The sequence below is a fragment of the Prinia subflava genome, chromosome 8, assembly GCF_021018805.1.
Source record: "Prinia subflava isolate CZ2003 ecotype Zambia chromosome 8, Cam_Psub_1.2, whole genome shotgun sequence".
NCBI lineage: Eukaryota > Metazoa > Chordata > Aves > Passeriformes > Cisticolidae > Prinia > Prinia subflava.
The window spans coordinates 25,627,523-25,644,827 of NC_086254.1; the positions used below are offsets into that span (position 1 = coordinate 25,627,523).

The 17,305-nt window shown below is 41.8% G+C and overlaps 1 protein-coding gene across 5 annotated transcripts in view; it reads right to left on the reverse strand.

The window, feature by feature from the left end:
* The window catches only part of PRELID3B (PRELI domain containing 3B), a 56,518-nt gene extending 41,818 nt beyond the window's left edge, over positions 1–14,700 (reverse strand). The window contains exons 1-2 of one of the 5 annotated variants that reach the window (XM_063404252.1): positions 14,609–14,700; positions 14,296–14,456 (exon numbers count right to left, since the gene is read on the reverse strand). In XM_063404252.1, coding sequence (XP_063260322.1) covers positions 14,296–14,456; positions 14,609–14,685 — 238 coding nt within the window. In that variant the 5' untranslated portion in view covers positions 14,686–14,700. Of the gene's footprint in view, positions 1–4,422; positions 4,625–6,083; positions 6,284–14,295; positions 14,528–14,608 lie in introns of those variants that run through there. The other 4 variants (XM_063404253.1, XM_063404254.1, XM_063404255.1 and 1 more) reach the window with 4 other exon arrangements.
* Positions 14,701–17,305: the final 2,605 nt, after the last annotated feature.

Below are 17,305 nucleotides of genomic sequence, written 5' to 3' on the forward strand. Positions count from 1 at the left end.
GACTGGGAGAAATGGGCTTGGGCTAACTCAGGGAACTCAGGGACTTTGCACATCCAAATCCAGCAGCTGTATGGAAAACTGTATTCCAGCTGTCCAGAACACACTGTGCTCACAGAAAAGACTAAACAAACTCTTCTGTACCTTTTATACAGCACAAGAATCAGCCACTGATGTGTTTAATTCACTCCCAAGTAGCTGAACATAAAAACCACAGGAGGGCACCAGGCACAGAGGGAAAAATCTGTTTCCTCCTCCTCCAAAGCCAGCAGCAGTTCTGATGGATCATCTCTCTGCTATAAGCAAAGCTGAAATTCCTTTGCACATGAATGCACCTCATCAACTTCATTCTCCTTTCAGTGAAGGACGGAAATTAATAAGGAATGCTGATTGCTAATATTCAACACCTACATCTACCCTGGCAGATGCAAATTAGATGTTTCAGATTTTGTCTCTTTAACTGGGAACATATTTTTTCTTACTGTTTCAGACTTTTCTAGTAGATCTTATTAAATATTGATATTTCGGTGATCTGCCTGGCAAACCCCAACTCCTACACAAAGGTAAGAGGGTGAGAGGGGTGTGAAACAACCTGAGCAAGCCTGAGATCCCCAGCCAATACAAAAATAAACCTTGAATAAAAGTTCTGGCTTGGAGCTGCTGGAATTGTCTCTGTAGGGGAAACTTTTCACAGAAGCCACCCCTGCAGCCCCCACTACCAACACCTTGCCACACAAACCCAAACAGCATCGTGTTATTCGGGGCTCGAACGGAACTTCTTTCCAGTCCTATTTTTACCCATAAAATCTTGTTTGTCAACATCTTCCCCAAAACACAATTCCTAATAATATATTTAGTGCTTCAATACAGGCCCTGCTGACACACACAGGGAGTGATGCCTAAAACACATCTGAACCTGGTTTTGTAACCTGCCTAGGTTTTACTTGCACAACCAAATTTGTTCCCATTCATCAGTTTTCCTGTAGTTAAGTAGCTTTGTTAACCCATTAATTTTACCTTAAGGATTTGTGTGGAATTATGGCCACAGATTAAGACCTCTGGCCTGTATTTTTCATTTACTATCAGCATTCCAGGAGTCACATGGATAAAAGGGTCAATAGTAGGGGTTTTTTTTAGACTTTAAAATACTTTGAGATTTTAACAACTGATTTAAAGTGTCCTGGTGGAACTGGATAAATGTCACGTAGAAGTACTTAGAGGCTGTGTCTTCCAGGGATGTAATGTTACTATGGTTTGGTTATAAGCCATCCTCTTAAGTACTTAAACATAAAAAAATGGTTTTCTTTCTCACAGTCCAAGTACCTATTTACTACTCATGACAACTGCCTGAGTATGTTCTGCATTTATGTAATCTTGAGGTTTATAGGGGCAAGAGCCAGTTAAACAAGGGATGAACTCACTTGAACAAATTCATGGGTGCTTTGCAAAGCAAAGAGAATTTTTGTCCATGGGTGTATAGAATATTTTAGCCTTAAAGCCCTCACTGTAAAAGTCTCATTACCAGTCCCCAACGATTGTCAGGGATCAAACCCCAATGCTAAACAAGGTGATTCTGATAGAGCTGATTCATTAAACCATAATCCATTTTTTAAAGCATCACAAGGATTGTGCACGTGCATCTGCCGCATGTTTTTGATTCACTGATTGACAAAACAAGCAGTGCTGAGTACATCACCAGGAGCATGTTCTTAATCCAGCCAGCACTGGAAGTGTTTCAGAGTGAGGTAGTTGGGATATATTAGACTGACTCTTTTCAAAGATTCTTATGCCATTAACAAAAGTAGGGATTGGATGAGGGCCATGGGAGCTGTTTCATAACCTCCTGGGGTGTTTTCCAGCTGACTGTGACGGCCACTCAGGTTCTGCTGAGGTCAGACATTCTGGACCAGCACAGACAGTTAAGCCTCGATGGAGTCAGGCTCCTGCTTTACACTTGAGCTCTGCAAAGCAAAGCCTCTCACACATTATAGAGGTATTCACGAGGCAAAGTTTAGGTCAGATCAACAGCCCTCTCCACTCCTTTTACACTAATAGAGCTATAATCAGTGTTTGTATCTAACAACTTGTGATTTATCATTCTGTATTACATATATCACAGTCAGATTTTTCCTGAGAACACCCTTCTTTCATTGCACATGCCCAAATTAAACATTCTGTCTCAAACACACAGATGGGAGCATGACAGGACCACTCAGCTCAGCTGCTGTCCTCTCTCCTCTGTAAAAAGAAGCCATTACAGAGATTTCCTCCTCTCAATCAAAATGGTTCATTAAAAAAAAAAAAATTTCCGTTACATGCTTTGGCAGCAACTGAGGTGAGCAACTAAATGGGGAAAAGGGAGCCAGGGCTGTTCCCACCTGTGTTAGGAAACCACAGTCTGAGAAGAGCAATACTTCACTGGGAAGCTGAGCCAGGACTGTAACAGTTACCACAAATCTCCAAACTTGTAAGTACAAATGCAATTATGAGATTGGCACCAGCAGCAGTTCAGAGGGTTCTGTGCACATACATGTTTGTGTCTTGGCTGGGAGGAGGAACAGGTAAAATTATGCTCCTTAAAAATAATTTGACCCTTAGCTCCACAATGCCTCTTAATGCTCCTGTTGCTCACAGGGAGTCATTTGCTTTGAGCCCCTCAAAAAGACACAAAAAGCCACCACAGCCCATGAGTGCTTGGTATTCCAACTCATCCCACTTAGGAAGAGGTTTTGTATAACTTTGTTGATTCTAGTGATGGGTTATGTTAGCTCCAAATGAAGCAAATATTGAAAAGGGAAATGATACAAAGGTCTCAGACCTCAAGTCACTGGCTATCCAGAAGCAAGAAAGTAAATATAGCAAAGAAAAGCATAAAAAACTGCCTCAGCCTGCCCAATATTATAAGGCTTAAGAGATTATATGAAAAGGGATTTACAAACTTTGATTTAAAAATAAGAACAAAAGCAAAATGGTCATTATTACATGTTTGATATGAAAAACATCAAACCTTTTTTATTTGTACCAGATGTGGATAGGCAGATGTGAACTGTTGGACAATATTCACAGAAGTGGAATTAGGGAAATATCCATAATTAATAGCATGCCTGTGGAAACTTGTTCTGTGCTCAAAAAGAATTCAGGTGGTATTAGAACTGGAAGAACCTCCTTACCCTGAAGATGTTGACAAATTTGAAGAAATTCCAAGCAGTGAAAAAAATCCTGATTGGAGAAACAGATTACTTGTGCAGAAACATTAAAGGAACAAATCTTCTGCTCTCAATTACACCAATGTGGTCCAGTTAAATTCAGTGGCAATGTACCAATAGAACCAGGAAAAAAGCTTGATTGAAACATATGCTATAAAGGATTTGAAGGAAATGTTCAGAGGAAGAATTCCCTTTAGGAAGGAAAGGAATTAGTAAAACATTTTGGAGAAACAATAGGTCCTGTAAGATTTAAAGTGCAAAGAAGGAAAATACAGCCAGAGAATATTCCACTGCAGTAACATCTTCTAAATATCTCCTCTGGGATATTCAACAGAAATCAGAACACAGGCACTCACTGTACAGAACAATTACACACAAGAGGTCTGCAGAGAAAGCCATCAGGCAGTTCTTCCCCTGGATATCCCTGTCATTCATGGAATCCACACAATGCCTGTGCTCATCTTTTCTGTGCCTACATCCATTGTTTCTCCTCACCTTAATCCACACAGTAGTGACTAATGCATTATGAAAATTCATCCATGCTGGATCAGTTATAAAATGTAATTGCAGTGGCTGTGTGCTCTGTCTACCAGATGTTCCCTTTTGTGTTCATCAAGAATATATTGTGTAAGAGGAGCTCCTCTAACCAAAACAGCCTCACCATTCTTGGTTTAATTACAATGATGCAGCAAAAAAAATGGGACCAGAAGGAGAGAAATCTTATCCTTGCCTCCTGGACAATAGGATCAAAAAAGAGTTTCTAGGATAGATCTGACAGTACATAGATAGAATCAGAGAATCACAGAACCCTTAAGGTTGGAAAAGACCTCTAAGATCCTCAAGTCCAACCATCAACCCAGCACCACTACTGTGTTCACCACTAAACCATATCCTCAAGTGCCATACACACATATTTTTTACACATTTCCAGGGATGGTTGCTCCACTACTGTCCTGGGTAGTCTGTTCAACTGCTTGTCAGGCTTGACAACCCTTTCAGTGCAGAAATTTTTCCTAAGCTCCCATCTAAACTTCCCCTGGTGCGACTTGAGGCCATTTGCTCTTGTCCTGTCATTTGTTACCTGGGAGAAGAGACCAAGCCCAGCTCACTGCACCCTCCTTGCCAGAGCTGTGGAGAGCCAGAAGGTTCCCCCGGAGCCTCCTTTTCTCCAGGCTGAGCCCCCCCAGCTCCCTCAGCTGCTCCCGTTGGATGAATTTACCAGTTGCTGGTCACAGTGTGCATTTATTTGCTCTCAGAGCTGGTGTGCTGCTTCTTCAAGCTGCATCACGCCACACCTTCATGCAGTGGTGTTCCCTGGTGTGCTGTCTGTCCCGTGTGCTGCTGTCGCTGTACTTTGTCACTGGCACACGCGGTGACACAAGCGCTGCTCCTGGAGCTGCACAGGACAGCGGGAGCCACCTGCGGGCACCGGCAACAATTACAGCTCTGACCCGGCCCCGGGGCCCGCCGGGGAGGGGACACCTTCCCTAGGGAGGGGACACTTCCCTCCCTTGTCACGTTATTACAGCGGCCTTTGGGAATTCGGAAAGTTCTGGATATCCCTGGGATGCTGAAACCAGCGCGGTCCTATTGCTGCGGAACCAATACGTGGCTAAATGTGCTCCAGGTCTGGCTTAGGGTTAAACCAGAGTTTAAGAACTGCCAATTCAGCAATTCTGGACACGCTGGACCCTTAATGTGAACTGGAGTGGTGCCACAGGTGACATTCCTGGTGCACCTCCCTCAGTCCCTTTGGCAGCAGAGGGCAGGACAGTGTTGCTCTCCCTTGAGGGGTGTCCGGTGCTCCTGAACCGGCTGTCCCAGGGTGGAAACACAGCCTGCCCTGGAGTGCCCGGGGGGAGCTCCAGAGCCCCCGGGGACATCGTCTGTGGGGTACCTGACATTGTCCCAGTCCGCAGCAGGGCACACATCCCGTGCCAGGTCACTTGGGCCATTCAGAGGACTGTGCCACCCACCCCTGCAACTCCCTGATGTTTCTGGCTCCAGAAATCGATAGGAATCTTAAGCCAAAACAAAACCAAATCTGGCGTTCAGCATAGCCAAGAATCGATCTAAAATTAAATGGGATTTACTTCGCCTCCCAAGCTCTGCATGTGACAAATTTCAGAACAATGAGATATGAACCATTTAGAAGTCAGTGATCGAAATAGCATTTCTGATGGAAAGATTCCAGATTGGACTGTGGCAACAGTAACTATGTTGCAGTAAGGCCAAGTCTAAAAAAGCCCCTAAGATATACAAAGGGAAAGAGCCATTTTTTCACGTGTCCCCGCATGAATATTCCCCCCCTTGATCACTGCGTGACAATAGGAGAGCTGGAGTCAACACAAAACTATTTGGTTGACTATCCCTAAGTTCTTTACATAGCTTGTATTGCTTTAAATATCTTTGTCCCCTGAAAAGTTAAATTCATCCCACATTCCTCTGGGGAGGCTCAGGGCTGGCGTTCCAGCAGCGTTCCTAAGGGGAGCCTTACAGAACTGGAATGTGTTCACAGGTACTCTCCCTTCCCCCCAAGTGAGAAATCACAATTATGGGGTGCAGGGAGAATTAACATCATTTGGGAGACAAAGGTTTCATAGTACAGCTTAAAACAGACCACAAGTCTGCATTAAACACAATCAAGTCCAAAATAAAAAAAAAAAAAGCAGAATGCAGTGAATGGCTTCAAGGGATCCTCAGCCTCTGAGTCTTTTTTTCTGTTGTGGGAAATCACGTGGTACTCTGAAAAAAAAAACCCCAAGAATGTAAAGAAGTCCTAAAAGCAATGAAATCCTAATAGCTTTTTAACAGACTAAAGGGATCTGAATTCTCCAACGAAATTAATAGATCATAAGATTGATTCATAAAAATTCATACTTCACCAGTGCTGGTCTGCGGGGCTGCATGGCCCTGGCAAGCACAAAGGTTGTGGTCAATGAAAACAAGACTTGTTCTTCCACTCAGAGCTGCAGACCCCATCATACCTCAGCTGTTCCTGGTGTTGGCATGTTTCAGATGAATGCAGAGAGCAGGTTTACAAAACTTCCAAATCCCCATTTAGTGAAAACTCCTGTTTCCAGGTTTTCTAATGACGTTTTACCAGCGTGGTGAGTTTAACGTTGTATTTTCCTCTAAGCACTGGCCAAAGGGGGTGTGAGCTGCGAATGTATGTGGGAAGATTTTCAGCCTGAAAGGAGGGAACAGATCTCATCTCCTTGGAGCTGCACAGAAATCCTCCCTCTATGAAAAGCTCTCAGTGTGTTGGAAAGGTGTATTTCCAATATCTTCACTTTACCAATGCAGCTCAGGCTTCAGCAGTTTAGGTGGCAAATTTACAATAAATTTGATATATCTGACCTAATTTCTACTACATTCACATTATACAAAACCAAGATGCTTTTCTACTCTTCTTTCCCCTAAAAGAAATGGAACTCTGGCAACGGCACCTTTTGAGAGCACTCTTCTGCTGGTGAACATTTCTAGTTCATTTTGTTCAAGAGTGGAGCAGAAATACTTGTTAATCACTGCAGCTAAACCACTTTATAACTGGCATAGCCATAATTGATAAGAAATCAATTCCTTGTGCCAGCTGCATAATTTCATTCAGTTTTACTTCATCTATCAAGTAATCTCAAAAGCCCTCAGGCCCTCCCCAGATGCAGAAGGGAGAAAACCAGAGGAGTAACCTCTGTTATCTGTTTTGAGAACCCCCTCAGCTGCCAGTTCAATTTAACACCACGGATTTCTGTGCATCCTTATTTTTTAGGCTGCCACTACAAAGCAGGTGCTTTTACACACAATTATCTCTTACAATGCAGCACAGCTGACTTGCACATCAGATTGCTGAGTAATTTTAGAATTTTCTATTAATATTCCTTTACAAACCTTTCTTTCTTTCAGATAATGCTGCATACAAGGTGGTTACAGCCAGTGATTTAAAGGATTTTTATCTACTCAACAAGGTGTTTTAGCTCTACCTAAAGCTGGATTTTTCTTTCATGAATAGTTCATGTCACACCTATCAGGTCATAGGTTTGATCTTTATCTCTGTCGTACAGGTCTTGGCATCTCCTATATCATTTTATCATGGGAAGAATCTGTTTCCTTGTGAAAAATATAAATTGCTTACTTGATCATTGATTTCAGAGCTATTAATGTGCTAGGAAAGAACATTTTCAATTGAAGATAAAGGTTTTAGGCTTCTTCAAGGATAAAATCTAAACCCCCAGCATGGCATGACTGTAATCCTGTCCAACAACACACAGAAACCACAAGTTTCCAGTTCTCTGTTGACAGAGAACAGCCATCCACAGAGCTAAGAAAGCAGTTTCCCCATTAGGTGCCCTAACAAAGTTTTCAAACTATTCAAACTCAGAGGCATAAATCAAGAAAACAAAGCTTTTGCAAGATGTTACATGTAAGTTATACTAAGAAGTTAAAGAAAACCATCTGGGCATAAAATGTAAATACAGCCAGCATACAAAAATAAGGAGGAAAATAAAACCAACCATGCATTTCAAATGCCCCAAACACAGAGCTTTCATTCTGTGAGACCACTGGAGTTTAACTCCGATCACTCAGCTTGGACAAAAAAGTCATTTTTCAAAACACCAATGAACCAGGGCACTGAAGCTTACGCAAGATGCAGCTTTTTTCAACTTCTTGGCTTATTTAAGATATGGGCCTTCAAGGTGGGGAATTATCAGCATCTCTTCAGTGGCAGCTCTGAATCAAGGCTGGAAAGAGATGGTGACTTCCTAAATCATCCTGGAAAATATCTGTCAGGATTAAACCTGAAAGGTTTGCTTCAGTTTCCTGTATTGCTGAATCTTCAGTTTCTGAAGGGTAAAACAACCTGGACTTGCTTTATAGACCCAAGAGATTCAGAGTAACCCTGGGAGGAAGAAAGAGAAGAAATTCTGAATACACTCTCAAAGAGAGGGGCCTGCAGTGTGGGAAAGAGAGTAGAAAATACCTCCAAATACTCTATCCCTGTACAGCAACTGTTTTTCAAAGCTGTCTTCTACAACAAACAAAAAAGAAAATATTTTTAAAACCAAAACCTAGAACTTAATGGTATAAAATGCCCGAGCTCTGGATTTTTCATGCTGACTTAGTTCAGATCACTTACATAAGCAACATACTTGAGATTTGATTACATAGCTAGATTTTTTGTTTATTTATTTACTTTTAAACAGGATGCTTGCTTGGGTTTAAGTTAGTTTGGGGAAAGGGAAGTAGGAAGATTTTGAAAACAAACAAATTACTTACAAACAGACAAGCTAAAAAAATAAACCTGTAATGCCAAAGCTCTCCCTGTCTCTCAAGGCTGGTACCTTTGGATTCCCAACACATTCCTCTTCTTCCTGAGCTCATGGAGTGACTGGGAGGGACCAGAACCCTGGAACCCTTGGCAGAGCCCAGCTCACAGATGATGAGACTCAATTTATCACTGATTTCAGAGATAATTATCAAGAAAGGGATTTCTGGCTTAATTTCCTGATTTGAGAAGGGAGTACGTGATCCCAATCATAAACCATCCTGTGAGCAGCAAATGATGTCTTAACAGCATTTATAGCTGAAGTTTAAAATACTCATGGAGTTTGTATAAAACAGATGTGAATTTTCAAACTAAGCGAACAAACTATTTTCCTAAGAGGAAAGAAGTTGGAGCAGCAGAGGAAAGCTCTGTCTTCCTCTGCTTCTGAGGAATCAAAAAGGGAGTGATGGTTCTCTGACAGCGAATGTACTGAGCTTCAGATTTCCTGCTGATCTGTTCTTATTCTCTTCTTCCAAATAATTTTTTTATAGTCTGCCTTTCACACTTTTAGGAAATTCTATCTACGTGTGCTTTGTTGATAAGGCTCATCTGTCTATTTAAAAATAGATGTTTTTTCCTCATAGACATGATATTTTATTAGTCTTATATGTTGAAGTTATTGTCCCAGATATGGTATTTACCTGAATACCTGCTTTTATCCTGGAATCTGCATCTGTTCTCAATCCATCCCTAGGAGCCCTAATCTCCATCAGGCTCTGAAATCACCAAAGTGTTGGGATTTTTTCTTCTATCCTTCCCTAAGCCAGCTAATATGGGATAGCCTGGGCCATAATTTTCCTGGTTTAGTCAATCCTTTGTAAACCATCTGACCTTCAGTTTTCCAGCTGTAAACATGAATTGACCAAGAACCATCAGAACAGAGGAAAGTAGCAACCACTTCTTATGCATATGCAGTGGATCAAACAATCACATCCTTCTCTTGTGGCCCTTTAAGTTGATGCTACAAACCCAACATTAACATAAAATAAAAATAAAATAGCTCCATGTCATTTTCAGGGAGGCCAAATGCTCCTGGAATATGTCCTTTAGCTCCAAAAAGCACATACTGAAAAATTTATCATAGAATCAGTGTGTGGAGTCATGATGGCTGTTAGGGAGACAAGAGCAACTGAATAAAATAGTAAATAAAGATTCTCACTGAAAACTGGCAAATAAGTCTGAAACTTATTAGAAAACATCAGGCTCAGAGCAGAATGTTCTTCATAGAAATAAAATTTAATTAAAGCTTAACATGTTCCTGCCAAGGCACTATGGTGAAGCACAATGGAGGCTTCCAGTGCCTGGTGGGGCATCGCCTTGAGTGGTGATGGACTGGAAAGTTCTTCACCAGCAGCTTGAACTGAATGAACGCATGAATGACAGCCTCAGACATTCTGAAATCACACAAACTGTTTGAAAAAAAATAAAATCTCTCCAGAACATCAGGAAAACAGCTTTTAGTTTTTGACAAAACACTAGAAGTCCCAGTGGCCCAGTGCCACGGTGCCAGAGCTCTGCAGAGTGAGAGTAGAAGAAATGCATTAATTAACTCAGCATTCAACCCCTCCCCTCAAACCCATGAAAAATGGCTTCTGTAGTAAATAATTATGGAGGATTTACCACATATGAGAGGAGTACTGAGTTTAAACAATGTCATGCCCTTTATCCCACTGCGAACTGCAGTATCTGGACATTTGGCACAGCTGCTGTCCTTGTGTTCTCTCACAGTTTGGTAACAGGAACCACAATCTCAATACCCCCGAGAATTGTAAATTTGTTACATTATTTGTGTTGCTGCCTCATAACTTCTCCTCCTTGATCTTGCTTTCTCTACTTATTTTACTGGCAGTAAAACTCAGTAGATTAATAATGCTATTAATACTTTACTTTCTCTGCCAGATCTTCTTGGGTGGCCAGTTTCCAGCTGTAAAACAATCTTTGCTTGCTCACATCTCCTTGTTCTCAATGCCACCCTTTTTTTTTTTCCCCTTTGTATTCTGCAAATTTTAAGGCCTCAGTGGATTTTCAGAACTGAAGATAGAAACTGCTTGAAAGCAGTGGTTACAATTCATTAATGACTCATGCATTTTTTTTCTCAGAGTAATTAAAAGCAAATAAAGGTACCTGAATGACTCTGTAGTTGGTCAGCCATCTATGAGATTTAGTGGAAAAGCTAATAATCATTATTTAATTAATATTTTATGCTATTTAACTGGAGCATAGAATAATCCTAATTGCTTTTGGATTAGGAAAAGTCTAATCCAAATCAGCTTTTGGCTGATTAAAAAGCCAAAATTACCATTTTTTTGGCAGAAAATTAGTCAGTAAATTTCTGCCCATCACTATTATGGCCATTATGGACATATAAGATCCTTGACTGCAAATTCTGACTCATCACAAAATGAATAAAAGTCCTATGTCCTCTTCAGTTTTTTGTCATTATAGAGTCACTACCAGTCTGACTTTAACTCAGACACACATTAGGTTAAACTTTGCTGGCAAAATTGCAAATATCAAAATCAGAAACTCTGACTTCTACTCCTCTATTCCTCGAGTGAGAAAAGATAAAACAGTAAAAGGAAAAATGTCAAAACAATAATAAATTACTCCCCAGCCAGGGATAATAAATTACATTATGGCCTTTCTAATGTGTGAAATGTTGTTACTCAGAACTGGAAAGGCATGGAAGGAACTGCACTTCAGAGTGGGAGGAGTGATCCCAGCTCTTTGTTCCAGTTCAAACACCACACACGACCCTTGCTAGCAGCTGTGGTGCATTGAGCCTCCTTAGGCCAGCAAGGTGTACCCAGGCTCCAGAGAACAGCTTGAAGCATCCTTGTTTCTTTGGAAGTGAGAGTCAGTAAAATACTGGCAAAGGAATGCAGCCAGGCTCTACGAGCTGTACAAATTCCAGTCCTTCTTCATTCCCTCCCTCATCAAGTCCTTCAAAGAATGAAACAGCTTTTTGAACTTGCCCTTTTTTCTAATTTGCCTCAAATTTCTTTTTGCTGTTTGCCACAATGTATTTTCTAAAATGCATGAAATGTAACACTGTAATAAGTGATCCCAGACTCTCGCTTTTCTCCGAGCCCATAACAGCACTGCCGTGGCTTCACAATGTTTGCAGCTGAAGAATTTTCAGCAGGGAAATAGCAGAGTACCTGGGAAGCTCAAATGACAGGCAGCCACTCTAAACAGCCTGGTGCCTGCTAGCTCTGTGCTTTAGGGAAGCACTCAGAGGCAAAACACAGAAGCAAAATCCCAGCCATGCTGCTGGAGGGATAAACTTTACCCTTGGCCAGAGATTAACATCTCATTTTCTTCCTTTACCCTGTTTCTTTATTCCTCTTCTCTACATCCCCTATTAGTGTCCTACTGTATCTTTTAAATTTTTTGTTTATTCTTCCCCCGTTTGCTTCTGTTGTCTTGATAATAGAAAGGATGCTTCTGTGAAAAGTGAGTTAATTGACTTTCTCTTTTCCCCATCCTTTGTCTATTGTTTTTCCTCATCATCTTTCCCATTTCCCCACAAAACACTGCTGCCTTCCCTGTCCTGTTTTGGCTGATGCCCTGGTATCCCTCCCTAGGAGCTCAGGGAGAGCATTCTTTTGGCAGCCACTCTTTCCTTATAATCTGATTTACTGAAACTTCTTTTACCAACCTTGATAGGAGAGGGTGAAGTGCAGTTGTGGGAATGTGAGAAAGCTCCATCAGCTGCATTCAGAACTTCCATGCAAGGTTGTATGGTTCACTCTCCCTCTGCCTCTCTGCTTACCCTGATGTTTCAGCCACACAGAAGGTAACTCATGTTAAATGTTAAATGTTCAAAGTGTACAGAAATCCTGCCATGCCTAAAGTTCTGCACTGCTCTTATTCCCAGGCTTGTGCTCTTAAGCTGAATGGGAGGTCAAGACCCTCCACAATAAGCACAACCACGTCAATGAGAACAGATAAATAGATTCAGAATTCCCATGTTACATTAGGTTTTTGTTCATCTCGTAACTCCCTGTGTTTACTTTGCAGCCCTCTGCCTCTTCTGGAAAGGGCTGTTCCTTTTGAACCATCAAGGAAGATGCTGGCAACTCTTGTTCTTCCAACAAACCACACTAACACCACATTGCCACAGAGTGAATTTCATAACTGGGGCTGCTTTGGGTATCTGTGGTATTTACCAGCAGCCCCTCAAGCTGGAAACAGCTCGGTGACCTGGATCTGCCTGGCAATTGCCTCTTTGCCATAAGACATGCAGGGTCTGTAATGCACACCTCAGTGGAATTCAGAATGCACAAACCCAGCCGTGCATCCTGAGCGCTGCAGGAAGGGCTGCAACGCTGCACATGCAATGGCAATGCAGGAGCTTCCTCAGGCTCCCCTGGTGAAATCTCAGCAGCCTTGGGCCAGCAGCCTTGGGCCAGCAGCCTGCACACGAGGCCTGCAGGTGTTAGCCCAGACCTCGCACTGCAGCCCCCTGAGCCTCCCCGGGACTGGGGGGATTTAACCTGCTCAGCCTCTGCACAAACTGGAATGCTCCCTGAGGGCTGACAGATCACTCACAGCACTGATGCCCAGCTTGGCCTTGTCTTTGTGTTCTGACATTTGTGCGATTTCATCCCAACATTTCATCCCAATGATTATAATATCATGCCATTGCAAAATGTAATTTATTCACAAAAATAGGTTCAGGAACTTAAGGTTCAGGTTCAATCAAAGCTTATCAACAAAGCAAGCTGCTCTCAGAGGGCTAGGTGTGAGCAGCACTTGCAGTTTGTCATGTCACACTGTTTAAATAATACAAGTTCATTTTTCATTTTATTTTCCCTTTACTAGTTCATACAGGCAGACACTTGTTTATTTCTCTCTGAAAGTCTTTTCTTAGTGAGAGATAAGTTACTTGGGGAGAGGAAAGGTTATATATTCAAACATGGTGTCAAGGTTGTTGCTAAACTGATGAGTCTCAGCTGTGGATCCTCCCAAAAAAGAAATGGTCAGACCTGTATTTGTCTTTAAAACTGGATTTACCAAGAAGTTGCAATAAGGAGTCATTAACTTCATTAGTAACTGGTAACTGCTGCAGAATTTTTCTTTATACTACAAGACACCACCAGAAACATTAATCTCTTACAAATGTTGTTAAGTACAAATTTGAAGAGGAGATTTTTTTACAGAATGAAGGTGGTTATGACCAACCTGTTGGGGTTTTATATAGGTGAATAAATTATTATCATACAGTATTCTGACTGCTGCACATTAACAGTCTGGACACATCATATACAATAAATCAGGTTTTTGTCATCAAAGTGCAGGTTTTTTTGCACCACACATTACATTAAGTTTTACTCCAGACCGCCCTTATTATGTAACAAGACTGGCTGTTAGGAAACACCTGTCTCACCTATGGATTTGTAAACACATATTCCTGTCCACCAGGGCTCCAACACAGGGCATTTTTAATACTTGCAGTCACCTGTAGGTCACATCCCAGAGCCACAGCAAGGGAAAAGCCCTGAGAGTGCTTAACCAGGCAAAAAGGAATCATCAGCACCCAGAGAGGCCAAGCTTTTCTGCAAAATTTGTGCTCTTAATTAAAAGCCAGCAGATGTAAAGCTGTTCACAGCCAGAAGGGCTATGAACCACATGATTTGCAGCACAAGCTTTAGGCTTTTGTTCCACTCAAGCTGCTGCATCTCAGCTCAAAGAGAGCTGTAAAAAGTGCCCCAGTACCCCCCAGTGCTGCTCCATCAGCTCCCAGTGGCACTGGCCAACACTCACCTCTCCAGCAGCCCAGGGCACCTCTCCCTGCAGGCTCTGCTCCAGGCAGGACAGTGGATCCAGGGCTTGTGGTCCTTTGGTTTTCCAGCAAATGCAATAAAACCTCTTTGAAGGCATCCAGGCAGGCTTCAGCTCCAAGAACACGAGCTCCCAAGGAGGAGCTGTCAGAGGAACACGTGGATTTCACTTTTTGCATAATAACCTGAGGGTCAGCCATGCCTTTGGGGACATTGCCAGGCTCAAGCCCCCTTCCTCCAGCTTATCTCTACACCTCCCTCCCCTCCCAGGACTCCAGACTCCCCCAGCCACTCACACTACAAATGATTGACCACAAGTTTCCTTCAGTCTGCTGAGGAAGGAAAACCAGGCCAGACCCAAACCCTTACACATGCACACCACCCCCTCCCTCTCCACACCACCCTCCAGACTGCCTTCTGCCCAAAATGATTTGTTTTGGTGCTCGAGTTTCCTTCCCTGCTGTTGCACCTCCAGAAACAAACTGTCCCTCCCAAGTCCTTGCTTGTTTTTAAATGTGTGAAGTTCTTTTGGCAAGACAGCCACCTAAGCTTTCACTCCAACTTCTTATTTGCTGGCAGCTCCTTTTCCGTTCTTTATCAACATGAGAATTGTTCAGATTGATCACATTTTTATATGGAATTCTCTTTGTTCAGTAACATGCCCGAACATGAATAAATGTGAAGGAAAAGAACTGTTTCACGTAATAATTATAGAAAATTCTCTTCTTGTTAAATCTTGTTATTTTTACAAAGACAGAGATTGTTTGCATCAAGGAAGGGAGGTCAGGTTCAGATCCTGGGGAGAGTGGTGTGTAGTGATAATAACACTTAGGATTTTTGCAGCATTCCTTATCCAGAGATCTGAGCCCTGTCTCCAGTACATTACAACAGCAGGATATGTTATCTTATGCAAACTCCTTCCTAAATTTCACAATAGCTGTAACAAGCAGGAATCATTAAATTTGTGTAGCTGAAAAACAGGCACAGAGCTCCTTCTTTACTTTGCTTTTATATAAATAAAGAGAAACACAGTAAGAGCTGAGGCATTAGCTCTCTTCACTGTTTACCAAGTATCTACATTTAATGGTATATAAATACTAAAAGTAATAAGAAAATGGGAAAACAGAAATGAGTATCCAAACTGTCCTCCTTTAAGCAAGTTACCCAGTTGCAACCCCTACAAATGCTCAGTTGCCCTTTTACTACATCTGGTTCAAAGGCCACTAAAAATGGGATTCTTTGCACTGACATCAAAGGGCTCTGGATGGGGCTGTCTGAAACACGAGGGGAGACAAGATTAACCTCAGCTTTCTGCCCATAGAACTCCAGCAAAAAGTAACAAATAATAATCAGAAGATAAGGTTTTCTTGAGAACCTACTGATTTCAGCACATTTTTCCAAAGTCAGCTACCACTATGAAGTTGCTTGCTTTGTGAGAGTGATGCAGAGTGTGCTACTAAACACAGGGTTTGCAGCTTAATATGACCTTTTCTTTCAATAACACTAAAGAACATGGAGAGTAAGAAGGAGGCAGGAGGGTGGGAAAAGAGATAGGAATGGTTTATAAAGCACCAGATTCGTGGTCTATTTAGTGCCATATCTGTATTGATCAGGCTTTCCTCCTGGCCTGCTGTGAAGCTGTAAGAACAGGCATCAGTGCCAAAAAGTCCTGCACTGCTGCTGAAACGTTACCCTACCTTTTAACTACAGGCTTTATTGCTCGTGTAAATACATCCTAGGAACTCAGCTTTTAAAGTGGTTTCTCTCAGTAACCAACTTTATTTAAACACATCTGGAACTTCTTTGTAACTCACAACCGCTCTGTGTAGTCACCTGTATGATGAAGGTTAAATGCTGTGGAATTCCTGCTGGGGGCTCTGATTGCCCCACAACCACAGGAGTGGATGGATAAAGCAGGGATACAAGGGGCAGAGCAGCCCTAAACAAACCCAAGATTATGTTCCTAATTGAAATGGCAACCCAAGGTTTTCGCATATAAAATCTGGAATCTGAGCTTACTTTCCTTAACATCATCTGTTTCAGCTGCTCCACATTCCAGGACTCCTTCAGCCTTGACCTCATCCCTGAGATTATTCTCCCTCCAGTCAATTAGAAGTTCTCAAATATACAATATTTATACCCAGCAATGAGGCAGATCTGCTGATTGTCTTTCTTCAGCTGCCTGGGTGGCCCTAAGAATGAGGAAGTGTCCCAGGAGTGGGGAGTTCCCATTGTCTGTGGAGAGAGGAGCTGGCGCTCACAGCACTGCCAGGCTGGGCTGCACAGGGCCAGCAGGGGATGCGCTGGAATTGGGAAGATCGAAGGTAGAAAGAGAAGGATTAACTCTACACGTTTTGTCCATGGCTCTCAGGATTTATGCAAAGTAACCATCCACCCTAAAGATCTTGAAAGTGGAAAAGAAAAAGGAATCTATGAAGTTAAAACAACTTTAAAGGAAAAGCTTAAAAATACTATGAACTAGTTCTGTTGGCTTCCAATCTCTGCCTGCTACCTTCTAGGCTACTACTCCTTTTTTTTTTTTTTTTTTTTTACTAAATGAAAACATAGTCATTAAACGGATTTCCAAAACTATTTTACATCATATATGAATATCACTGACAATGATATCCAGATACCTTTTATCTCTTAACCCAAAATCAAACAGACCCTGGATTTAAAAAAAAAAAATATTTGTTGCCATTTCCTTAACCAGCTTTCTTGTTTTGAGAGTGCTGTATTTATGAAACAAAAAGTTCTCAAGTCATTAGGTAATATATGACCCAAACAACTTGATAATCAATGTAATTGAGAATTAGGCCTACAGTACCAGGGGTATTAATTCCTTTGATGAGAGTATCTTTCTTCCTGTAGTCTGTCTTATCTTCTCCTAAAGCTTACATGAGGTCATTTGACCAAACCCTTGCCCTTAATTTCTGAACCCTGGTAGCTGATTTAAGAATATATTTTATTACTCCTTTTGTTTGCACAGCACT